This window comes from Gastrolobium bilobum, unplaced genomic scaffold (genome assembly GCF_033153095.1).
Source record: "Gastrolobium bilobum isolate Gb01-03AN ecotype WA unplaced genomic scaffold, APGP_CSIRO_Gbil_v1 utg17466, whole genome shotgun sequence".
NCBI lineage: Eukaryota > Viridiplantae > Streptophyta > Magnoliopsida > Fabales > Fabaceae > Gastrolobium > Gastrolobium bilobum.
In genome coordinates this window covers 165,823-191,286 of record NW_026895986.1, presented here as the reverse complement: position 1 = coordinate 191,286, position 25,464 = coordinate 165,823, and the positions used below count along the sequence as shown (strand labels likewise).

Below are 25,464 nucleotides of genomic sequence, written 5' to 3'. Positions count from 1 at the left end.
ACAGTTTCCCCTATATTGCTTCCTGTAAGTACAATTACCTCAACAACATGATTCCCTAATTTTGTAATAAGCAATCTCGTGCCATTGCATAAACCTCTCGACTGATCAATATTTCTTAATAGCATTACTGGAACTTTAACTTTCAAGATTAATTTATTATCAGGAATCCCTGAGCATGATAACGTATTTAAGATCTCAGGGGTGATTTCATCATCCTCAACAGAGGAAGTCCCACCTTGCTTAAGAATTTTATCCGAACTCAAAAAAGTCCTTTCTTCACCAAGAATCATAGACATTAGGTGCTCGTTTAGCATAGCAACATCGGACAATTTAGGAGTTAGAATAGCACGTTCTTTAAAGAAGGTCTGATCCAAAATATTATCCAAGAGATTCGGATAAACAAAATTAACCATATCCGACAGCGGATCTTCCGATTCTCTAATCAACAATTCATCTGGAATTGTTATAATAGATTCTCCATCAACATCATCTCTAAGATTACCATCCCCAACTTTAAGTAGCCACTCAGAAAATTATTTTATTTCCTCTAAATTGTGAGCGCTACTTCCAGAATTAAGACGCATGTTCTTGGTCAAAGTTAATAAATGACAATGGGACCATAGATGAGAAGAATTGATGGTTGCATGAACTATATCTTGTCTGCTACCATGAGGAATGACAGGTAATATTTTCCGAAAGTCACCTCCTAGAACAACAACTTTTCCACCAAATGGCATATCAACACAGCTTGTATCAGAAATTCTAAGAACATCTCTCAGTGTCCTATCCAGAGCCTCAAAGCAAAATCTATGTACCATTGGAGCTTCATCCCAAATGATTAACTTTGTTTTTGACAGCAACTCAGTTATAGTAGATTTCGGCCTTATATTACACGTTGAATCTTCATGATTTGAATAGGAATACGAAATCTAGAATGCGCTGTTCGTCCTCCAGGAAGCAGAAGGGAAGCAATTCCGCTAGAAGCAACATTAAGTACGATTCCAGCTTTTGATCTAATAGATGCTGAAAGAGTATTCCAAATAAATGCTTTTCCTATACCACCGAACCCGTATAGGAAAAATAACCCTCTATTACCTGACGTAACTGCTGAAACAATTTTATCATAAACAGCTTTCTGCTCATCAGTGAGGGAATTAATTAGTCTTTTATGCTCCTCTTCCAAAGCAAATCTATCATGCATTAATTCATCCAACACTAATCGATTTTTCATATCAAGCAAAGTTTCACTATTGATGTGTGGCATTGACGGATAATCAGAGAGGCATTTCCCATTGCTCTGCAGTACCTTATCAATTTCTTCAAGAGTTATGTTTTTTATAGACTCTTCTGTAAGAATTGCATCTGACAAAGCATAAAATTCAAAGGAAAAAAAATTTAAAAATTAACAAAGATAAAGTAATCAAAGAAAGAAAAGAGAGCGAATAATTTATCAACATTTGCTGAATACGGGCAAAAAAAGCTAATAAGTACTAAGGCAGCATATGCTGATTTCGGTTAAACAAAAAAAAAATTGTATGAAATATTATTATAACACGTACCTTGACGTCCTATTATTTTCCTATGCCGATAAACAACGTCGTCGGATAAAAATTTCAAACACTCTTCCCAAACTTTTTCAGGTCTGTTCATTGAGTTGGCAAATAACAACAGAGCAAACATGCATCTAAGATAAGCAGCAGATCCCCATGAACTTGCCTCCTTAATTGCATCAATGTACTCATTGTCATCATCCAGAAGTCCTAAAGAATAGCACGCATCCTTAAATGTAGGAAAAACCACGCCATTGATCGTTCTAAGATCTTCATAACTGGTGCAACCTCTTTGAAAATTAAGCAAGGTGCGAAGATATGAATCTTCTCCATTATTGGCAGAAAAACGATTTATCCTTCCAATGGAAAATCCTTTTTTTCTCGGATTCCATTCATGTGTTTTTTCTTTGAAAACAAATTCAGTCGGGTACTCTCCATAAGTTAGATGCCTACCTTCTGGATATTTTTTATTTGCATCCATCCAAAACTCAAAAATTGACAGTCTAGACTCCGCCCTTGTCTTTACATCATACAACGAATCATTATCACTGAAAATAATGTTCTTTTCATTAGGCAAGTGAAATGACAATATCTGAACAGGGGGATATCTTGAATGAATGTCAAATCCAAATATTCTCCAAGCTGCTTCACATGCGGAGATATACCTATCATAAATAAATAAATCGGTGAACATTTAAGTTAATAATTTCTCAAAAAAATTGTGCCAATTTTGTAGGAAAGAAAAACACAATGGAGATTATTTTTAGTACCTGCAGTCATAAAACATTTTTATTTCATCGTCCGAATGATTTATGGCAGTTGCCACTCTGTCATTCCCTTTGTGGATGTATTTAAAAAGATATTTAATGGCACTTCTCTGGCAAGTATATTCAACGTTGATATGAGCCTGGTACTTTAAAAGAAGGTGTGCATTATAGGGCACAACATAACGATTATCAAGTTCAACACCATTTTTGTTCACAACTCTCCCATCATTTCTTCTCTTATAATGAGGAAATCCATCATCGTCAATCAAAGTACGGGAGCAGAAGTTTTTTGGAAAAATTTTTGAACACCGTCCGTCCTTCATGCAAGGAGATTTGTAATTTTCAGGACCACATGGACCATGTATCATGTAACTCGTGACAGCCATAAACAGCGTAGGATTCGTTTCCTTGTCAGGTATCTCCGCTGAAATCAATTTATCAATATCAAGAGCACTTTCAGCTTTGCTTGAAGGGTTCAAGAATAGAAGAATATGAGCATGAGGTAGTCCGCGCTTTTGGAATTCGATTGTACAAACATCTGTTACATTCAAAGAATATAACATAAGTAATAATAAGAATACAACAACGTTATATAAAGATTCAATGCATGACGTAAAATTTTTTGTATAAAATCCAGTTAACAAAAAGAGTATCAAGTTTATAATATACTTACATGCAATGACTCTGCCAAGAATATTTTCCTTTTTTAAATCATGTAGCAACTGGTCCAATTTGAACTTGAAGACTCTGCATAGAATATCAGGCCGATCTTCAGGGTTCAGCTGTCTGGCCCTAACAAATCGTGTGATTTCTGGCCACTTAGGATTGCAGGTAATTGTTATAAAAAGATGAGGATATCCAGCCCAACGGCAAATTACGAAAGCATCTTTACAATTTTCAGCCATATATCTAGGTCCGCCTGTGAATGAAGAAGGTATAATGATACGTTTTCCAGTGCTCAGTGCTGCATCTTCACCGCTATCTAATGAATGTTTTATATTTTTGTACAACTCAGCTCTTAGATGACTCTGGTTATATCGAATGAAATTAAGCCGTTCAAACTCAATCATAGTGTATGCATCAACCAGAAATTGTTGGAAAAGTTTCCTTGATCGATGTAGAATTTCTGATTCTCCAGATCGCATCTGAAGTCTAAACGAAAAAAATTCCTTCATGCTGATCATGGCTCTTGCATTTTTCCTACCACTGGATACAGTACGCTGGACATCATCACGATAACCGTCTTCACCGTATGGAAATAACAATGGATACTGCAAGCCAAGATATAATGGATGCTTCACATCGATGCGCTGCAATACTCTATCTTGTGTTTCAATAATGATATCCCTATCGCCCATAGCACTGTCTATATCTCCAACAATCAAAGCTGCCACTTCGGATGCTGTCAGAAGTTTATAAACTCTTCCATCACTACCACGCCTTCGAATAAGCCTCAACTTTACACCATTAAAGTCATCTTCCTTATAACAGTCTCTAGCGTACCTGAAAGACTGAGCTATACTGTTGTGCTTATCGAACATCTCCTTCAATAATCGGATAATTTCAGGATCAAGCATATCTTCAGTACTGGTGGAACTGCAAATTTAATAAATAAAAAAATTGTCATTCATATTAGTCAACATAAAAAGATACTCCACATATGAAACATGAGAATTGGGTCAAAAAAAAATATACCTTAGACAACCAAGTCTGTTGTCCACTTCATGCTCAGTGTCGTAAATATAAAGTTGAGCAAATTTTGGAGACTGACTATCAGCAGGAAGAAGACTGCCAATTAAATGATGAACTCTCCCCCCAACTCTAAAACAGTAAAAGCCAGAACCTTGATTTACTGATCCATCCACTTTTTCTCCAAAGAAGGTGAAGGAAAAAATCATATTGTACGCTCTAATATTTCGCAAAAAATGGCGGCTCGTCATATTGAAATTAGCATGCAATTGAAGCAATGTATCCGGAGCAATTTTTAACAAAGGAAGTTGAACTTTTCCATTGACACAGCACAATCCAAATTGCGGCATACTTGGGTTACGATCCCTATTAGTTCTTTCTGCATACCACATTTGTGCTCCACAATGCTCGCAAACAAAAGTAGGATCCCCTGCGTCCCAATAATCTAAACATATACAAATATTTTTAGATTGAAATAAGCTTGGTTGTCAGACAGGAAGTTTTTTATTTGTAATAGCAAATATATAATTTGAAATTATAATTAAGACCTCCATTGATATAAAACGTGTTTGGCACATTGAAATTGTTTATATCCCGTTTTTTAAGAGTCATTTCATGGAATAAAATAGTCATTTGTTTTAATAACAATGAATATCCTGTTTTTTTTTTCAAAAAACGTAAAGATTTGAATTAAACTGAATAAAGGTTAAAAAAACGATTAGATTACATGATCAACATCAATTATTTAAAAAACAAAGATGACGACAAAGAGTGATTTAGTAGTTATAAATCAATGAATAAGCAATCTTGACCATTGATTTAAAGTAACAAATCCTGTCAATTGAAAATATAATTCTTTTTTGTATTTATTATATTCACCGATTTACCATTAAAGGAAACTTTTTTAAATGTTGTAGTGTGGACACATTGGTGAAATTGAACCACAGTGCGACACGTCAGCAAGGTTTCCACAGAATGGAATTCCTTTATAATATAAGACTTTATAATATAAGATAGAAGTGAGAATAAATACCATAACTGATTACAATAAAGCAGAAAAAAAATATACAGGATAAAAAATAAAAAAAAAAGGTAAAACACAAAAAAAACTATACTAGACATCAAGGTTGTTAAAATCGAGATCTTATCTAAGATCGAAAGGGGGTAAAAAAATCGTAAATCGTAAGATCGACACGGATCGTAAGATCGACACTATTTAAGATATAAAATATATTTAAATAAATATATATATTTAAAAATATATTACAATATTTATCAAAATTGAACTGTTATAATAATAATAATAAACATAAAAGTCATACTTTCATTATAATTTTTTTTAATAATATTAAGATTAAGATATATTTATTGAACGTTATATATAAGTTTTTGGGAAAAAGATTATATCATGTGCACGTAAACATATGTGTTATAATTCATTGATATCAGTAGAAATTATTACATTTAATCTTACAATGATATGTATCAAAAATAAAATAAAAATAAAAAACTTAATGATAGATTAAGATAATAATCACAGAATATATATATATATATATATATATATATATATATATATATATATATATATATATATATATATACATATATTTGAAAACTATAATCACAGAATATTACAACATCAATATTTCGATCTGGGCCGAAGCCCAACAAAAGAGACTCAGTTTTGTAAATGTTGTGTCTCTAATGCGTTACTGCTACGCCGCAACAAAAAAGATGGAAGAAGACCTGCATATCGTTCCATGATCCTCCCTCACCGTTGAGTGTATCATTCGCATCGGAACAGTAACGTCATTTATTATAGCTTGCTTCTTATTCTTCTTCTTCATTTGCGAAATCAGAAATGGTGAATATTAAATGAAACTGTAAATTGTTTTTTTTTTTTTTGATATTGTAAATTGTTTCTTTAGGTCGGTGAAATCTGGGATTTGTGTGTTGGTCCCTACAACGCTCGTCAACAAGGTAAATTTCAGTGTTTTTTTTCTTCAGAATCTCTGAAACGGTGGGATCGTGCGATTACGATCTTCCTCTACGATCCCACACAGTCCTGCTCCACACCGATCTTGCTTGCGATTCAACTCGTTTTTGGTCAAAAGATCGTAGGATCATACGATTCAACGATTCAAATCGCGATTTTGATAACATTGCTAGACATGTTCCTTATTATTTGTTTGCATTTAGATGAATTGTTGTTATTTTGTATAGAAGATTTGATTTTCTATTTAGATTTGATTTTCTATTTAGATTTAGATTTGTTGTTATTTTATAATTTTTACTTTTAGTTAATTATAATTAATTATATAAGAACCGAGTGCCTCTTCTAAGTTCTAATCCGTGTAGCGCAAATCGAGTCGCGTCGCCTTAACGCAACGCCATGGTGGACCAAACTCACGCTACCAACAAAGATCCCTTCCTCCTGAATTACAACCCTTCTGAACACCGTATTGCTTCTGAGTTTTTGGGTACATGGCTTCCCTACCTTTCCCGAGATCTCTGCACCAACTGCGCCCAATCGCTCTCCGATCGGATCCGCTCCATCGACCCTCACCCAGGTAACATCAACCCCCAAAAACTTGTAATTCTTTTGAAATTTTTGATTTTTTTAACTGGTTCTTGATTTTCTTGGATTTCACCCATCGAAATTAATTTCACACTGTTTCGTTGCATTTGCATGTGCAGAGTCTCAAAGCCTAGGTCATGTTTCGAACGTGCAACCACAGGAGATGAGTGACGGCGTTGAAGATAACTATGACGCGCATTCTCTTGGTAGTTGGAATGATGGGGCAGAGGCGAATTCGAATTTCGAGACTCCTCGAATGTCTTGGGCTGATATGGCGCAGGAAGATGATGATTTCGATGAAGTAGTTCATGAACAAAAGAATAAAAAATTTAATGTTGTGGTGGATGCTTCAAATTCAAATTCAAATTCTTCAGAAGTAATCCAAGTTGTTGCTGAGAAGCCTACATTGCCTAGGGAGCAGAGGGAGTACATTAGGTTTATGAACGTGAGGCGTAAGAAGGATTTCATATGTTTTGAGAGGGTTCATGAGAAGCTCGTTAACATCCTCGAAGGACTGGAACTCCACATGGGTATTTTCAGTGCTGCTGAACAGAAGAGGATCGTCAGTTACGTTGCTTCACTACAGGAGATGGGGAGAAAGGGAGAATTGAGAGGTTTGTGATTTGAGCCCTTCACTTCTAGGTTATTTTTTTATGTATTTTTTTATTATGTATTTTGTAATTGTCTAATGATGCATGAATTGAATTGACCTTTGATTGAAACCATTCCTTGTTTTGCTATTGCTGTTCTCTGAATTTCCATTCGAGAAAGAAGAAAATAAACTACACCTGATGTGATGTATGTCCAAAATTGTAATCACTCAGTCTGGCTTCTTGTGCTGCAAATTTAATATAAAATCAATAGATTATTTATAGTGTTCCTTAAGCGCCCTTAAGGCTGTAGAGGTTTTTAACTCTATGAGGAAGGATGTGCCAAAAAAAAAAACTCTTATTGAAGAAAGGTTGTTAACATTAGGAAAAATAAGAAAATATTATAATGTTTCACTATTTTAAGTAATGTGGACTTCACTATAGAGGCTATACTGCTAGAGGTTTTGGGGTTGGCTGCTACACAATCAGAGATTGATAATTATGATTTTATCCCTTCTGCATCATAATTGTAAGTTAGGTGGCTATGCTTTTTTGGGTTTCTTACAGTTATGAGGTGCTAAAAGTGTGCCTCGCCTCAATCAAAAAGGCATGCATGTGCCTCAATCAAGAGGCAGTGCCTCAACCAGCCAGAGGCACTCTGACCCCTTCTAGTGCCTCGCCTCAGTGTCTTTTGATGCCTTTGACTACACTAGCCATGGGAAGTAACAAATTTATGTAGCTGTAACTTTCATGTCTTTCCAGAATTTTGAGGGCTGACCAAAACTTAGTGAGGCCATGACTTTGGAACTAATAAAGAATTATTCTCCTTTAGGAATAAACTTGGTGGGGCTCAGACTTGACATCCGTTGGGCCTATGCATATGCAGATATGCTAACTATGCATCATAAGATAATGAAAACATTAAAAACATTCTGTATTTTCCCAATTGACTATATCGTGTTGATAGTTTGGTAAATGTGTTGTTTGCTGCTACTTCTGAGGGGCTATATGATGTTAATTCTTAACTTTTTCAGATCGGACATTCACGGCTCCTCAAAAATGGATGAGAGGCAAGGGGCGTGAGACTATCCAATTCGGTTGTTGTTACAATTATGCAGTGGTTAGTGCATCTTTCATGCTGACTTTTCATTTCTTTATTTGGAAACAAGTTAACTTTAATGCTTGGTGGTGCAATATAATTGCTGATGAGTTTGTTAAGGGATGAAACTCTTAAAATGTAATTTTCTGCTTACAGGATAGAGATGGTAACCCACCCGGTATTCTTCCGCGTGTAATGGTGGACCCCATACCCGATCTATTTAAGGTCATCATCCGACGCCTCATTAAGTGGCATGTGCTCCCTCCTACTTGTGTGCCAGACAGTTGCATTGTGAATATCTATGAAGAAGGGGACTGTATACCTCCACATATAGATAGTCATGATTTTCTTCGACCATTTTGCACTATCTCATTTCTTAGTGAGTGCAATATAGTTTTTGGATCAAACATGAAGATTGTGGGCCGTGGTGAATTTGATGGTTCCTTTACTATTCCCCTACCTCTCGGGTAAGTATTTTATCTGGATTTATCCACTAGACTCTGTTTAGTTTTTCAACTTTTGCTCATGACTTTAGACTGAGTTAGATTAAAATCTTCATCAATCTGCCTCTATCATTGGAGGATTCAGAATCTTATAGTTTGTCCTTTTTGTGTAGATCTGTACTTGTCTTAAATGGAAATGGAGCTGATGTAGCCAAACACTGTGTACCTGCAGTTCCTATGAGAAGGTATTTATTTACTATTATGATATTCTTCTATCCGTGGCTTTGACACCAATGACTTATTATTGATCCATATTTTTTTTTTGTTAAAACTTTTATTAGGATATCAATAACATTTAGAAGAATGGATCCATCCAAGCGGCCTTTTGGGTATGTTCCAGAGCCTGATCTTCAGGGTATCCAACCATTGGTCTATGAAGTTGACAAGGAAATGAAGTCAAGTGGACCAAGACCAAATCGTCATATGAAGAGGCATAAAGACAGGAGAGGTGGAAGGACTGATGCTATGGGTTATGCAACTAGAAGTGATAGATTCTTGGAGCCTCGGCAGTTGGCTCAAAGTTCACAAAGGCCTGCAAATAGGTGGAGTAAGGTAAAGCTCGGTAGTTGACAGATGCTGTGTTATTAGCATCCAAGCCAGGGCACCTATTTTTTTTTTCTTATTGTATACAAATTGTCAAAGTGGAGGATTCATGACAAAGTGACATATCAGCAAAATTGCCAAAGAATAGTTTTTCTTTAATATAGATATAGATAGATAGATAGATTGGTTTGCTTTGTGTTTTATCATTTTCTCTTGAGATTCTCCACAAAAAATTTGAAGTATTAATGGGAAAAATACCTAGTAAGCACTCTTATGCATGCTAGAATAATGTTTACGATGCAGAATGTAAAAGGTAAATAATAATAATAATAAGCATCCATGCCCTTCCATCATATATGTATACAATAATCACAATATTACACAATCTCTAAATGTCTTTAATTCCATCATATATGTATACAATAATCACAATATTACACAATCTCTAAATGTCTTTAATACAAAACCATGAGACTTAGCTACAAAACACTATGATTAATTCCTTGGCTCCCATCAACAAAAGAGACACCAAAGGAGGTGAGCAGAGGCTAAGTTCATCAAAATAAAGCATGACATACATATAACAAATGGCTTTCAAATATAAATCCTATACATAGGAACTACAAAATGGCATGCATAACCCAAAATGATGCAAAATCCTCATGTAGTAACTAGTCCAAGTATGGCCACTTGCTACCAAAGGCACCTGCAGCATCTTTACCTGAAAGGGAGTCCCCACAACACGGGGTGAGATCTATGAATACATCTCAGTATCGGAAGTGGTTCAGAAATGGTTCGGTTCGGTTCGGAACCGTTCGAGTCAACCCTATTTTGAAAAGAAAAAAAATTTAAAAATTTAAGAAATAAAGTTATAAAAATCAATTTGGCTCGGTTTGAAAACAGTTCAGTTCGGTTCAAAATGGTTTGATTCTTGGTTCGGTTCATGAACTGGTTCTTTAAAAATCGGTTCAGTTCATGAACTGGTTTTTAAAAACTGGTTATTTTAAAGGCGGTTCGGTTCGGTTCGGTTCATGGTTCAGTTCAATTTTTTTGACTATTTTACACACCCCTAGTTTCAATTGGTTGCAAATTGCAATAGTGAACAAAGCTAACTTTCCAAATCAATCTCTCTCTCTTTGACTACAAAAATCAGAAGCCTTTATCAAAATTCTTTTGCTTTCTACTGATACTCTTGATCAAGTTTGTAAGATTTTTTTTTTTGGGTAAGCAAGTTTGTATGATTTAAATTGCTTTCAGTTGGTCATATTGACAATTTTGAAATTTTAATCAAGGATCATCAAGCTAAATTCTATAATTCTTAATATCTTCACTAAATAAACATATTTTAATATGCATCAAAACCCTATCTCGGTCCAACACAGTCCAACATTGTCACATTGAACAAGTGGGGAACCTTTTAATCCATCAAAGTTCTTTAGTAGCAACAGTATCAAGTCCTTATACAGTCTTAGTCTCTGTGTTCTCTTGAAGCCCATGAGATTATTGGGTTAGGGCCTAGTCTGCATCTAGTAAGAACACATGTTGAAAGTGGGGCAGGGTGACCCAACCCATGTTTCATCACCAATTACATAAATTTAGTCATCGTCATTGTATTCGTACAGATAGAGAAATATAATTTTATTTTATATTTTATACATCAACGAGTATTTCGAAATTGTAACTAAACGAATTTGAGTCTTTTCACCTTTTGTGATTCTTAAAAATCGAACCCCACTATTATTTGAATGTATTAAATTTTAAGATCTAATTAGATCGCTACTAAACTAATAACTCACATGTAAATTTTTTTAATTCATTGAATAGAAACAAAATTTGGGCACGCGTCCTACTTTGTTAATTTTTTTTATCAATACAATGGAAATCTATAGGATTTGTGACCAAAATATCATGTTTTATCAAAAAAATTTATCCAAATGTCACGCGAACAGTATTTTTTATTAGACTGCCACGTGTCATAATTCGCTACCACGGGTAGCGAATTTCGTGGCCAATGATTTTGTGATACGTGATCATATTGCAAACAAATTCATTACCAGTGATAGCGAATTATGACACGTTAGCTTTTTTCTGCAAAAGTGTGTCACGTGTCGTAGCGAATTATGTTTATATGACAGTCTAGTAAAAAGTTATTATTCACATAATATTTGAAGAATTTTTTTTTTTTGAAAAAATGACGTTTTGATGAGTGTTCCAAATCTATAACCTCGTATAAACTCCTCAAACCTCCGACTATTAGCGGCTTTACTTTGTCAAGTTTTGGACATTCACGTTTACTTACATTAGAAAAACAAAAGCAAAATACCAAGCGGGTCGGTCGAGTGGTGCGGTGATAAGGCGTGGGGTTCTCCACGTGCCCCATCCCGACGCAAAAACAACGCATTATCCACACGGAAACGCAGTTGAGTTTGAGTCACACGCTTTACTTTTCGCCACCTCATCCTTCTTACACGAGATTTTATTTTATTTTATTTTATTTTTTATTAACTAGTTATTTTGAATCACAATTTTTTAATAACAACATCTCAATCTCATATATTTAATTCATTTATTTTTACAGAATTCTCTATCATCAAAGGTTACATTACACGTGCACAAATTCATAAAAACCATTTATGATATATTTCCAATTTGTCTATTAAATCTTAGTTCTCATGAACTTTTTTTAACAGAACCCGACATGCCATTATAAAGCTACGATTAACCTCGAGATTTTTAAAGAAAGCTCTGGATGCTCAAACATCACTATTCACGTTAGGACTCACTGTCTTCTGTTTCATGTTGTTCTTTCTGTGACACTGACTACTGTAAAATCTGAAGGTTGTTATTATTTTCGTGGTTTCCTGTTTCTGAACTCAATGAGCAAAAGGAACTGACACAGTGGCTTGTGTTGTACTGCAAAAAAAAAGGTTGCGGAATCTTGTTCCTTTGTTTGGTTTTGAAGATATCAAAACTCAAAACACCCTTTCATATTCAACTTTGCATCTTCACCTCTGCTTCTCTTGAACTTGGGAATTGTGTCTGTGAGTAACTCAATCTTAAGCTGTTTTCTGATCATGGATCTGAACTTCATTATTATTTCTATGTAAAGCTAAAGTAAGATTGAAACTTTTTGTGTTTGTCAAGATTGAGTGAGAATGATTTGAAGAGATACTCGACTTGATAAATTTGGTTCCTTTTGGGTCTTTACCTGATCATGCTCTGTGGGATCATGATCTGCTGCAGTTTCTTCAACTCTAGGTTGCAAAAAGATGAGAAATGAGGAATTAATCATTTTTTAAAATATTATGAAAGGAAAAAAAAAAAAAAAACTCTTATTTCAAGTGTAGATTATGTAGAAATTGATAACTGCTTATGTTTGTTTTTCTCTCATTTAATGGAATTGAAATATAATATAAAAATCTTATTGGAAAGGCATGACCTAGTGGAACTAGTATTTTCACCAAGAGTTTGGTTCAAATGTGTTTTGCATGAAACTAACCCTCTTTAGTCAATGTTCGTTTCTTTTGATTACTTCACAGGAAGGCGTGAATTCTTTCGACAGAAAACAAATGGCTACGCTGCAAGATGTTGGGGTTGCAGCTGCCATTAACATTTTCAGTGCATTTATTTTCTTTGTGGCATTTGCTATTTTGAGGCTTCAACCTTTCAATGATCGGGTATACTTCCCAAAATGGTATCTGAAGGGTTTAAGAACAGATCCTGTACATGGAGGAGCATTTGTGCGCAAGTTCATCAATTTAGACTGGAGATCATATCTTGGGTTTTTGAATTGGATGCCAGAAGCACTTAGAATGCCTGAACCTGAGCTTATTGACCATGCTGGATTGGACTCTGCTATTTACTTGCGGATTTACTTGATAGGGTATGCAGCATTGAGTGAATACCACTTCAGTAAATCATAAATGTAGTTCTGATGTTTTCTGTTTTTAATTTGCAGGCTTAAAATCTTTGTTCCTATAGCGTTCCTGGCTTGGACTGTGTTGGTTCCTGTCAATTGGACAAGTACTGGTTTAGAAGGAGCCAAGATAACTAACATAACTTCCAGTGACATTGATAAACTCTCAGTTTCAAATGTCCATAGTCGATCCGAAAGGTTTCAAATCCAGCATTCAGTTTGCAATTCTGCTATCCCATCTTTATGGTTTTCAGTAAAGTCTTTTCAAATTCAAACTGCCTCCATGTCAAATGTATACTTGGCCTAGTATGGTTTAACTATCTTGCTTTGGGTTTAGTGTTTAACTAGGTTCAACCTTAAGCTACAGTGCATACCTCAATTGCTTTGTATATCCTGTGGCTTCCATGATATCTAAATTATCTTTTCTTCCCACCAGAATCTTTATCTTTAGGTCTTAAACAACATCACTTAGTTCTCCACACTCTATTTGAGTTGTTACTTATTCTGTTTTCTATGCATCAACTCACATATTAAAGTTATAGAGTTACTGCTGTGGGGCATATTACTATGTACTATCTGATCATCTAAATTATAATAGAGGATATTCTCTTCTTAATTGTTACTAAATCCTGTGTTTTACTAAAATATTGTGCACTTCCTCAGGTTTTGGGGGCACATAGTAATGGCTTATGCATTTACCTTTTGGACTTGCTATGTGTTGCTAAAGGAGTATGAGAAAGTTGAATCAATGAGACTGCAATTTCTTGCAGAAGAAAGACGCCGTCCTGATCAATTTACGGTAAATTTGATTTTTCATCCTTCATTTTTGTAAGGAATTATTTTCTGTAATACTTTCTGTAAGGAATAATACTTTCTACTTTGTCATTTGTCTTGGTAAATCTCAATTGTAGATTGAATAGTTTGCTGCATTTTGTTTTATTACAACAGAGGTCTCCAATCCTTATGCATCTTTATACTTGACAATTTCGGGTCTATAGACTGAATTCTCATACACTTATGACTAGCCATCATGCATATTTTGCTTATAGAAAAGGTACTATTCTCAGGTGCTTGTTAGAAACATTCCACCAGACCCTGATGAATCTGTAAGTGAGCTTGTGGAGCACTTCTTTTTGGTCAATCATCCAGATCACTATCTTACTCACCAGGTTGGTTCCTCCTGTGTACACTTGCAGTGCTAGTTTGAAACATAAATTGATTATCTCATTGACTTTGATATTATGCGTTGGGTGGTTTCTATTTTTCAAGTTTTATCTTGTACCACAAGGTTTGGACATCTTACGACCACAAGATGTCTTGTTACCTCATCTCACTATGTGATTTGAATTTAAGTGCACACGTTGAATTCATTTATACATTATTAACTAGATAATAAATGAAAATTAAATTTTCCCTTTCTATTTCCTCTCTTTTGACACACAATATAGTATTGTTTTTAAGATGGACCAGAATTATTATTGCATAGCCAAATCAGTTGATTGTTTAACATGATAGTATTATTACTATGACAGAATGGTATTTGTCAGCCTATTTATCATGACTTTTATTCAGGTTGTTTATGATGCCAACAAACTTGCAAAGTTGGTTAACAAGAAGAAGAAGTTGAAGAATTGGCTTGTTTATTATCAAAATAAACTTGAAAGAACTTCAAAAAGACCCAAAATGAAGGTATTTAAATATATATTAATATGCCCTCAAAAGTTTTTCATAACCATCCAGGTTTACCTTGAGCATTCCCTCATATGTTTTTCCAGACAGGATTCCTCGGTCTTTGGGGAAAGAAAGTTGATGCTATTGATTATCACACTTCCGAAATTGAAAAGTTACTAAAAGAAGTAAGTATCTTCTATTTTTTCTTCTGTTATAATTTTTATCACATTAAAAATGCTAATAAATTTTTTAAAATAGAAATTCTCCATGCTAATGATACACTCGTATACTTTTGAAAATTATTCTTATGTAGGAATCTGATTTTAATTTTGCAAAATTCATGTTAGGCTATGATATCTCAAACATTTTAGTATCTTTACTTTATCACATGTGCATCAGTATTATTCTGCTTTCAAGTTTTTTTCTCATGTGGCAGTTTTTCTTTATTTATCATTTTAATAGAAATGGAGATTTTTCTGAATGTTCTCTAGAATTTGTCCAAATTTACTTTGAACTTCAAGAAATGCTGAATGAACTCGTTTAACACTAAATTTCACTAAGGCCAATATCTGCAGAAATTATTTTATAGGTCATTTTTTAAATAGCCATGTTGTGGTTTCATTGCTTCATTTTCTTTTGTTAAGAATTCTCTTCATGATCGGAGTGATTTAAATTGATCACCTTTTGTAGATAGATGTAGAGAGGGAAAATGTCACGAATGATCCCAAGTCTATCAGGCCTGCTGCATTTGTTTCGTTTAAAACACGATGGGGTGCTGCCATTTGCGCACAAACTCAACAAACCAGAAATCCTACACTTTGGTTGACTGAGTGGGCTCCAGAGCCACGAGACGTATATTGGCGAAACTTGCCACTTCCATATGTTTCCCTCGCTGTCAGGAAGTTAATCGTAGCTGTTGCATTCTTTTTTCTCACTTTCTTTTTTATGATCCCCATTGCATTTGTTCAAACTCTTGCAAGTCTTGATGGAATCCAAAAAGCAGCACCAGGGCTAAAGCCACTTGTTAGTATGTAAGTCTAATCTCATAATCGGGCCTCTGAAGATATAATTTCACTTGCATCATTGGAGATTACTTATTCAAACTTACTTAATTGTGCAGCCCTTTCATTAAGTCATTCATTCAAGGTTTTCTGCCTGGTATTGTGTTGAAGCTATTCCTTATCTTTTTGCCAACAATATTGATGATCATGTCTAAATTTGAAGGCTTTGTATCTCTATCATCTCTGGAGAGAAGATCAGCTTCTAGATATTATCTTTTCAATTTTGTGAATATATTTCTTGGGAATATACTTACTGGAACAGCATTTCAACAGCTGGACTCTTTCATTCACCAACCAGCAAACCAGTAAGTCATTCAATATAAAAAATTCAGTTTTATTCTTCTTTGGAACTCATTTACAATTTCAATTGGCATAATTATATTTTCTGTGTTGTGGGGTGCATTTCGTATGCTGATGCACCATAAAGTATGCCTGTGTATATAAGTTTGGTAACCATGTGTCTGTGGTCAACATATTAGATTACTCCTTATTATGTGAAAATGGCAGATGTTTCTTACTTCTGGATAAACTCTTGCTATTTAATAATCATGGTGTTATGTTGTTAACTGTGAAATATTCTGATACAGACCAACCAACAATCAACTCAAACAAGATGGAAATAAGGAAATTATATTGCAATGTCTATATCGTTCAGAACCAGTAACACTACAATTGATTCAAGAAATTAACAACGGAAATCTCTAAGACAAATTACAGAGCAGCACAGCTGTTCAACTCATTACATACCAAATTGAAGATTACAATAAAAGGAAATAACAGAAAAGTAAAGATAACATGGAGCAATTGGAGAGGCTCCATTCTCTCCCAAGTTCCCAATTCTATTCTTCTGATTCGATAAATCTTCTCTCACCCCCAGCCACGTTCTTTAATCCTCCTCCCTCTCGCGTTGTTGTGCGTCTCTATTCTGTTGTAACAGAATAGCTGATTCAGCAGCTAGCTCAGATTGGGCTGGGGCCCACACTCTCCTGTGTTTGTCTCTTTTATACACAATGGGCTGAGGCATGGGTTGGGTTGTATCAATACTCCCCCCCAATTCAAGCACCTTGTCCTCAAGGTGGAAGTGAGGAAATTGCTTGTTGATGACATCAAAAGACTCCCATGTATTCTCAAAGTCTGGTAAGTGATACCATTTGAGAAGGACCTGCATGTCACCATTAGTGGCCAGCCTCCATTTAACCAACCTCTCAGGTTCGACCAGCAGTTCCCAATCTTCTGACAACACCGATGGTAATGGTTGTGCATTGGCCACCGGAGTTGCAGCTTTCTTGAGCAGTGAGACGTGGAAAACTGGGTGAACCTGACAACCCCTGGGTAACTGAAGTTTGTAGGCAGTTTCTCCAATTCTTTCCAAAACAGCATATGGACCATAGTACCTAGGACTAAGCTTCTCATTAACGCGTCTGGCTATAGTCTTTAGCCTATAAGGCTGCAACCTTAGGTAAACTAAATCACCAGGAGCATATTGAACATCTCTTCTATGCTGATTGGCATGGGTCTTCATGCGATCCTGTGCTTGAATTAAATTATTTTTCAAGTCCAGCAAGATATTGTCTCTGGCAGCCAAGGATTGAGAGAGAGCATCAACATTAGTTAGAGACTCCGTTCCTCGGATCAAGTGAGGAGGGTCCCTGCCATAGAGGGCCTTAAATGGGGTCATTCCGGTAGTATCCTTGTAAGAGGTGTTGTACCAAAACTCAGCCCACGGAATCTACTTGGGCCACTGTTTGGGCTTGGGTCCACAGAAACACCTCAGATATATCTCCAAACTCCTATTGACGACCTCCGTTTGACCATTAGTTTGCGGGTGATAAGCTGTACTATAATGCAGTTTAGTACCTTCACTTTTAAACAAATCCGTCCAAAAGGAACTCATAAAGACTCGGTCCCTATCAGAAACAATCGTTGTGGGGAACCCATGGAGCCTTACCACTTCCTTTATGAACAACTCAGCAACTTCCCTTGCTGTGTATGGATGTTTTAGGGGTAAAAAATGCGCGTATTTAGTGAGGCGGTCAACCACCACCAAAATTGTGTCAAACCCCATTGCTTTCGGCAGGCCCCCAATAAAATCCATGGAAATATCAGCCCACACTTCATCTGGGATAGGCAAAGGTTGCAGAAGACCAGCTGGGGTGAGGTTCTGGGCTTTACTCTGTTGACAAGTCACGCAAGAAGCTACATATTCCTTGATACTCTTTTTCATCCCCTCCCAATAAACCAAACCAGCTAATCTTTTGTATGTTCGAAAGTACCCAGAATGTCCACCAAAGCTAGAATCGTGGAACTCATGAAGTAAAACAGAAATGAACTTGGAGTTTTTGGACAGTACTAACCTTTCATTGTAATACAACTTACCCTCCCGTAGCTTAAACCCCTTGTGAACATCCTTGCCAACTAGCAGATCCTGCATAATATTCCTCATCCTGTCATCCCCCTGCAGCTCCAACTCGAACTCATCCAACGTAGGCAAGTGTAGGCGAGTAATACTAGACAGTTGCATCTGCCTAGAAAGAGCATCAGCAACCTGATTCTCCTTCCCTGGGTAGTACTGTATTTCGAAATCGTATCCAAGTAGCTTGATGGCCCACTTTTGTTGCTCTTCATTTAGAATCTTCTGGTCAGTTAAGAACTTCAGACTCTTCTGATTTGACTTAATGACGAAGTGTCTCCCCATTAGGTAATGTCTCCATTTTTGCACTGCGAAGACTATGGCCATGAGTTCTTTTTCGTAGATGGACTTCCCTTGTGCTCTAGGGGAAAACCCTTGGCTCAAAAATGCAATGGCCTATTATCTTGCATCAAGACAGCCCCAATCCCCCTTCCAGAGGCATCAGTTACTACAGTAAATGGCTTAGCAAAATCTGGTAAAGCCAAAACAGGCACAGTGCTCATTTTCTCCTTCAAGAGCTCAAAGGCCTTTTCTGCTTCATCTGTCCACTTGAAGGCATTTTTTTTAAGCAACTCGGTCAAAGGTTTAGCAACCTTCCCATAATCTTGTACAAACCTCCGGTAATACCCCGTTAGACCCAAGAATCCTCTCAACCCTTTTATATCCTTGGGTACTGGCCATCCCTTCATAGCTTGAACCTTACTTGGGTCAGCCCTCACCCCCTCAGCTGTGATGACATGACCCAAATACTCCATCTGACCTTTGCCAAAGCTACACTTCTTCCTGTTGCACACCAAGGAATTAGACCGTAGAGACTCAAAGACCAAACGCAGGTGTTCCAAATGTTCCTCCCTTCCCTTACTGTACACCATAATATCATCAAAGAACACCAACGCGAACCGTCTCAAAAATGGCCTCAGGACTTCATTCATGAGGGACTGAAACGACGAAGGTGCGTTTGTCAGGCCAAAGGGCATCACCAGATATTCGTAATGCCCCTGGTGTGTTCTGAATGCTGTCTTCGGTATGTCCTCTTCGCGCATCCTTATCTGGTGAAAACCAGATTTCAAATCGAGCTTAGAAAATATTGTGGAACCCCCTAGCTCATCCAGCAGCTCATCCACAACCGGTATAGGGAATTTATCAGGAACAATTAACTTGTTCAATGCCCTGTAGTCAACACAGACCCTCCAGCTACCATCCTTCTTCTTTACCAAGATCATTGGACTGGAATAAGGACTGGTACTGTGTCTAATCAGCCCATCCCCAAGTAACTCAGCCACCAAATTTTCAATCTCAGACTTCTGGTAATGGGGATACCTATAGGGGCGAATATTTGGTACCTCACTTTCTGACTTCAAGTTGATCGCATGGTCCTGCTCTCGTCTTGGTGGAAGTCCTCTGGCTTTCTGGAAAATGTCCTCATATTCAGTTAGCAACTCTTCCAACTCCTCCCACTGAACTTCACTATCCCCCTCAATTTCCTTTTCTGATCTCAGGAAAAATCCCTGACCTTGATCTTGGAGGGCCTTCACAATCGACTTCAGAGAAACAACAGAATGAGACAAGGATGGATCTCCTTTGATGACAACTTCCTGTTCTCCTCGCACGAATTTCAAGGTTAACTCCTTGAAGTTAGCCTTTATCTCCCCTAATTGAGTTAGCCAATCTAACCCGAGGACCACATCAGCACTTCCCAAATCGAATATATAGAGATCCTGAGTGACCAGCGTACCTTGAAGCTTGATACTTACTTCCTTACACACTCCTTGGCAGCACACCTTATGGCCATCCCCTACCTCCACGTTGTAAGTTGGTGTCTCTGTCACCCGTAGCCCTAACTGTTCAGCCACCCCTTTCCTTATGAAATTGCTCGATGCTCCACAATCTATCATCACAATAACCTTGGACTCTAGAATCTCCCCCCATGCTTTGAGCGTTTGGCTTGAAGTGAGCCCTGGTAGGCTCTGCATCGAGAGTTGCATAGCCGTTTCTTCTCTCCGTTCTTGGGGATCTTCTTCCGTCGGTTTTTCTCCATCACCAACGGGATCCTGTCCTTCGTTGTTGTCTTCGTCGTCAACGATCATGATCTGTAAGTGTTTGAAAGGGCATCTGTGATTCGGGTTCCAGCGTTCGTTGCATGTGAAACACAGCCCTTTCGCTTGGCGTTCCCTGACCTCCGCCGGAGAAAGTCGTCGGTTACTGCTCGCCTGACTTTCAGCAGCCTGTCCACCGTCGCTGTTGTGATTGACCTGGCCATGGTTCCCCTTCGTAGCCGCCGTTCTTTGATCTTCGTTTGGTGCCCTAGTGGATTGGGACGCTGAGTAATTTTGATTGGTTGAGTTGGGCTGGCCCATAACCCGACCCGAACTTGTGGGGTTTAATGAACCCGGCCCGCTCCAGCTCTTGTTCGTTTGTGGATTGGCCCAATTTCGTTGGCCCTGCACTCCCCTATTGGACCCATACGATCCAGTTCGTCCTCCAGCGGCTATCCCTTCCTCCTTCCACGCATCATTCCTCTTCTCTATTTTCAGAGAAAACTTCATCATGTCTGTAAGGTTAATGGTGGGACTCATCATCAACTCCTCTCGTATGCTACTTCGAACGCCGTTGAGCCACGCCCCTTTCAACAGATCTTCGTCTTCAAATCGCAAGGCCCCAATCATCTTCTCAAACTCACGCCTGAACTCCACCACTGTGCCTACCTGCTTGAGCGTATAGAGCGCTCGATAGGGGTTATCCAGAGCTTCCGGCTGAAACCTACTCATCAACTCTCGTCGGAAAAATTCCCAATCGGCATTAGGATTGTTTATCTCCCACCACAAAAACCATTGAAGCACTTCATCTTCTAACGTTACCATTACAGCCGCCACCTTATCCTCCTCAGCTACGCCATTGATGACGAAATACCTTTCTACTTTGTTTATCCACCCATAAGCGTCCTCACCACTGAACAAAGGAATTTCAAGGCGCCTAGTCACGGGAGCGACTGAACCGAACCTCCTCCCAAACCCTCTGTTCTGAGTATTCTCCTCGTGTGACGCACCTGGTCTCCTCTCTGCCATCTCATCCAGCCGTCGGATGATTTCAGCAATGCCTCCCTCGCTGGCTTCCGTTCGTCTAAGCAGCTCCTCATTTTGAGCATCGTTCCTACGCATCCTCTCCTCCAGAACTTCCATACGGTTCTCCATGTTTCTCGTAACAACCATCCCACAGAGCTCCTAGATCGGAGCTCTGATACCAATTGATACAGACCAACCAACAATCAACTCAAACAAGATGGAAATAAGGAAATTATATTGCAAACTCTGTCTATATCGTTCAGAACCAGTAACACTACAATTGATTCAAGAAATTAACAACGGAAATCTCTAAGACAAATTACAGAGCAACACAGCTGTTCAACTCATTACATACCAAATTGAAGATTACAATAAAAGGAAATAACAGAAAAGTAAAGATAACATGGAGCAATTGGAGAGGCTCCATTCTCTCCCAAGTTCCCAATTCTATTCTTCTGATTCGATAAATCTTCTCTCACCCCCAGCCACGTTCTTTAATCCTCCTCCCTCTCGCGTTGTTGTGCGTCTCTATTCTGTTGTAACAGAATAGCTGAGTCAGCAGCTAGCTCAGATTGGGCTGGGGCCCACACTCTCCTGTGTTTGTCTCTTTTATACACAATGGGCTGAGGCATGGGTTGGGTTGTATCATATTCCTTTTAGTGGATAAATTTTTTTTCATAATCAAGTCCAGATATTTATTTGCATATATTGATCCAAGAATTTTTCTAAAATTTAAGCCATGCGAATAAAATTAAGCACTCTTGTTATACTTTTGGCAGATATCCTATAACAATTGGCACTGCTATTCCTTTAAAAGCAAGTTTCTTCATTACTTATATAATGGTTGATGGATGGGCCAGTGTAGCTGCAGAGGTTTTGATGTTGAAACCACTGATTTTTTATCACTTGAAGAATTTCTTCTTGGTGAAAACTGAAAAGGACAGGGAAGAGGCCATGGATCCTGGGAGTATTGGTTTTAACACTGGAGAGCCTCGTATACAATTGTACTTTTTGTTGGGTCTAGTATATGCTGCAGTGACACCTGCTGTTCTTCCTTTCATAATAGTTTTCTTTGGCCTGGCCTATGTTGTGTTCCGTCATCAGGTACAGAGATGTTAGATTTAAAATGTGCAAGTCAATGATGATTAAAGTTTATATGCATTTTTTTGATTCTGGTACCATTAATCATTCAATACGAATGTACACAGCAGAGTAAGAACCATAATGGCTTATACAGTTAGATCTCCATTCATTGATGAGTATTTTAAAAAATATTATGAAGTGTTTCTGGATATAATCTCATGTAGAAAGATAATAGGAATAATTACAAAACTGGAATTCTTGGTAAAAGTATTCGGTTTAGGAACAATTAGTCACTCAATTGATCTACAATTAATCATGGTCTAACTCGACAGTTCAAGAAGCCCTCAACTAAGTCTGTCCTTTTCTTTCTTTGCTTTATGAGCTTGTGGGTCTCAAGGATTGTTTTCCAGCTTGATTAGAGGATTCAGTTGTAAGTAAACCACTTAATGACTTGATTAACCACTTGAATGGTTGAAGTTCCTAAACTTGAAATATTCTTACCAAGAATTCCTTTTTTTATAATTTCTCAAGATAATTTATGTTTGAGTTTTGAAGTTCCTAAATTATCAATTTTCTTTATACAAATGCATGGCTTTTGTCCAAAACCAAACTTTTTAAAGTCACATAAGGTTAGTTGTTCATTTCTGCGTTGGTTTAGCTTTTAACAGTGCAGCCTAAAATGCAATGTCGATCTTACATGTGCCTGATATCTTCCTTGGGAATGCTTCTCTTCCCATTTGTTTTTATTTCTTCTACACATCAATTGTACACACTCTTTTCCTTTGTATGGATGTCTTAGAATATGTTCATCATCATAACAATTAAATGTCAACCCCCTCCCTCCCTTTTATTTTTAATTTTTTAATTTTTTGTTTTGCTTATATAAGATGAAGAGCCCTACATCCGATTGTTTTCCAAATGCAGATCATTAACGTTTATAATCAGGAGTATGAGAGTGGTGCAGCATTCTGGCCTGATGTCCATTTCCGTATTGTGCTTGCACTGATAATCTCACAGATAGTTCTGATGGGACTCCTCACCACCAAAAAAGCTGCTTCATCGACTCCATTTCTCATTGTGCTCCCAATACTAACCATATGGTTCCATAGGTACTGCAAAGGCCGTTTTGAACCTGCATTTGTTAAATTTCCCTTACAGGTATGTCAATTCGTCCTTTGAATGCTTAACAACCCTTTGAACTGTATGCATTGATGGTGGAGTCCTTGTTTCTATTATTGGCAGTTCAATTGTTAGATATACTTAAAATTATTGACATATCATATCTATTAAATGACTTGTACAATGGTATGTCATAACAAAAGTTCAAATATATTAATAATGTTAGTGTTATGATGAATTGACTGCACATCAGTATATCATCACTTCAATCTGAAATTAAAGATTTGATTTGAACTTACCATAAAAGTTTCTGGCAAAATCAATTTGGACTTGGTGTACAATTTGTCTGCTCGGCTGCTGCCTTTAACTCTACATTTCTAGTATCCTTTTTTGGTGGAATTTTGATGATGTTTTTCCTAACATTTTACGTAGGAAGCAATGATGAAAGATACATTAGAACGAGTAACAGAACCTAACCTGAACTTGAAAGGTTATCTTCAGTTTGCCTATGTTCATCCAGTTTTTAAGGACAGCATGGATGACTATGATGATGATGAGGAAGAGATACTCAGCCAAACGTGGGAAACTGAAAGTGTAACTGTGCCCACAAAACGCCAATCACGAAGGAATACACCATTACCCAGCAGAATTAGTGATGCATCACCATCTCCTTCTCTGCCTGATAGCATTCGAAATCATCCAGAGCCTTAAAGCAATGGAACAAGTAATGATATCACTCTGCATTTGACGTTTACATCATTATTTTTCCAGAATCCAGAGAGATTACGATGCTATGAAGAGGGCGAGAGCAGTGATAAGCTGTTCACGGGTTTGATTCCAAGGATAAAAGATACTTTTGTTTTTTCTTCCTTAAAGGATAAAAGATACTTTTGTTTTTTCTTCCTTATAGGATAAAAAGGTGTTTTTTTTTTTTTTGAAAGATCTGTATCACCAAGCACATAGAGGAGTTGCAGTAGTATATTACACTCGGGAAAATTGTAAATTATCTGAAAACTGATAGTACATGAGTTAAGCTTGACCTTATCTGCCATTGTGAATGTTGAAACAAAATGGAAAAGGCATCCTTAGTCGAAGGATAGTATTGTTACATTTATTCTTTGGTACTCTTAGGGTGTTTTTGGTACAAGAGAAATTTTTTTGTATTCGGAAATCATGATAATTAGTAGTATACAAAGAAATCTAATTTATCAGAAATAATATAAAAAAGTTGTTTGGTAGACGTAAATTTAATAATTTTACTGAGTATATGTTTGGTTGTGAGTAAAATATTACTGGTAATATATGTTGATTTTACAAAACTAACCTTAACTTTTCAATGACACCAGACCTACTAATTTGATGTGTGTTGGGGGTATTATTGTCTCAAAAATATGTTATCTGTTTTCTCTTCCTTCAGTAATCATGAAAACCACCTAATCCAAACAGTAATTTTTTTTTGTAAAATGCTTTACCAGTAAAGTTTGGATACCCGGGAATTGATTTTTGATACTTCTACTAAACATAGGAATCGATGTTTACCAAAGAAGATTTATCGGTAATCCCTGTGATACCTTTATACCAAACACCACCTTAGTTTCTTTAGGGCCGTAGCGGCTTGGATTATGCTAGCTAGACTATGTTTTTCACCAAAGGAAAAGTATTTTCTAATGTGAATATGTATTGTAAAAGCTTTCACTTTTTTTTTGTTGGCAATATCTAATTTCACTTTAAATTCTCAGCAGCACTCGGAACCATTGCCGGGAAGACCCTCATCAGAATTTCAACATGTTCACAGTCATTGCAATGTAATGTGTTGGGTT

General features: G+C 37.0%; 3 protein-coding genes across 4 annotated transcripts; 2 read left to right on the top strand and 1 right to left on the bottom strand.

Moving 5' to 3' along the window:
* Positions 1-11: 11 nt before the first annotated feature.
* On the bottom strand, positions 12-4,398 carry LOC133297142 (uncharacterized; the record flags this gene model as incomplete). The annotated part of the gene is made up of 7 exons (XM_061496224.1): positions 4,013-4,398; positions 2,991-3,913; positions 2,321-2,855; positions 1,560-2,215; positions 893-1,362; positions 581-842; positions 12-235 (listed from the first exon to the last, which is right to left on the bottom strand). Coding segments are annotated over exons 1-7 (3,456 nt in total), but the record flags the coding sequence as incomplete, so codon positions are not given.
* A 2,003-nt stretch (positions 4,399-6,401) lies between these two features.
* Positions 6,402-9,349, top strand: LOC133297141 (RNA demethylase ALKBH9B-like). Its single transcript, XM_061496223.1, has 6 exons — positions 6,402-6,579; positions 6,815-7,201; positions 8,212-8,297; positions 8,433-8,743; positions 8,893-8,964; positions 9,061-9,349. The coding sequence occupies exons 1-6, from the start codon at positions 6,402-6,404 to the stop codon at positions 9,347-9,349; spliced, it is 1,323 nt and encodes a 440-aa protein (XP_061352207.1).
* Positions 9,350-12,076: 2,727 nt separating this feature from the next.
* On the top strand, positions 12,077-24,749 carry LOC133297136 (calcium permeable stress-gated cation channel 1-like). 2 transcript variants are annotated; one of them, XM_061496212.1, is made up of 12 exons: positions 12,077-12,363; positions 12,862-13,205; positions 13,281-13,436; positions 13,902-14,037; positions 14,306-14,407; positions 14,811-14,927; positions 15,014-15,094; positions 15,600-15,940; positions 16,030-16,275; positions 22,222-22,546; positions 23,450-23,683; positions 24,077-24,749. In XM_061496212.1, exons 2-12 carry the CDS (start codon positions 12,892-12,894, stop codon positions 24,353-24,355), a joined length of 2,331 nt encoding a protein of 776 aa, XP_061352196.1. In that variant the 5' UTR covers positions 12,077-12,363; positions 12,862-12,891; the 3' UTR covers positions 24,356-24,749. The 2 variants fall into 2 exon arrangements, with proteins under 2 accessions (XP_061352196.1, XP_061352197.1); XM_061496213.1 differs by having other exon boundaries at positions 12,831-13,205.
* Positions 24,750-25,464: the final 715 nt, after the last annotated feature.

Bases quoted from the DNA above. Each gene is read 5' to 3' on its own strand.
- LOC133297141 (XM_061496223.1), top strand. From the start codon at position 6,402: ATGGTGGACCAAACTCACGCTACCAACAAAGATCCCTTCCTCCTGAAT. The intron at 7,202-8,211 runs GTTTGTGATTTG...TAACTTTTTCAG, and splicing joins GAGAAAGGGAGAATTGAGAG to ATCGGACATTCACGGCTCCT. The intron at 8,298-8,432 runs GTTAGTGCATCT...TTCTGCTTACAG, and splicing joins GTTGTTACAATTATGCAGTG to GATAGAGATGGTAACCCACC.
- LOC133297136 (XM_061496212.1), top strand. From the start codon at position 12,892: ATGGCTACGCTGCAAGATGTTGGGGTTGCAGCTGCCATTAACATTTTC. The intron at 14,038-14,305 runs GTAAATTTGATT...TACTATTCTCAG, and splicing joins GCCGTCCTGATCAATTTACG to GTGCTTGTTAGAAACATTCC. The intron at 14,928-15,013 runs GTATTTAAATAT...ATGTTTTTCCAG, and splicing joins CAAAAAGACCCAAAATGAAG to ACAGGATTCCTCGGTCTTTG.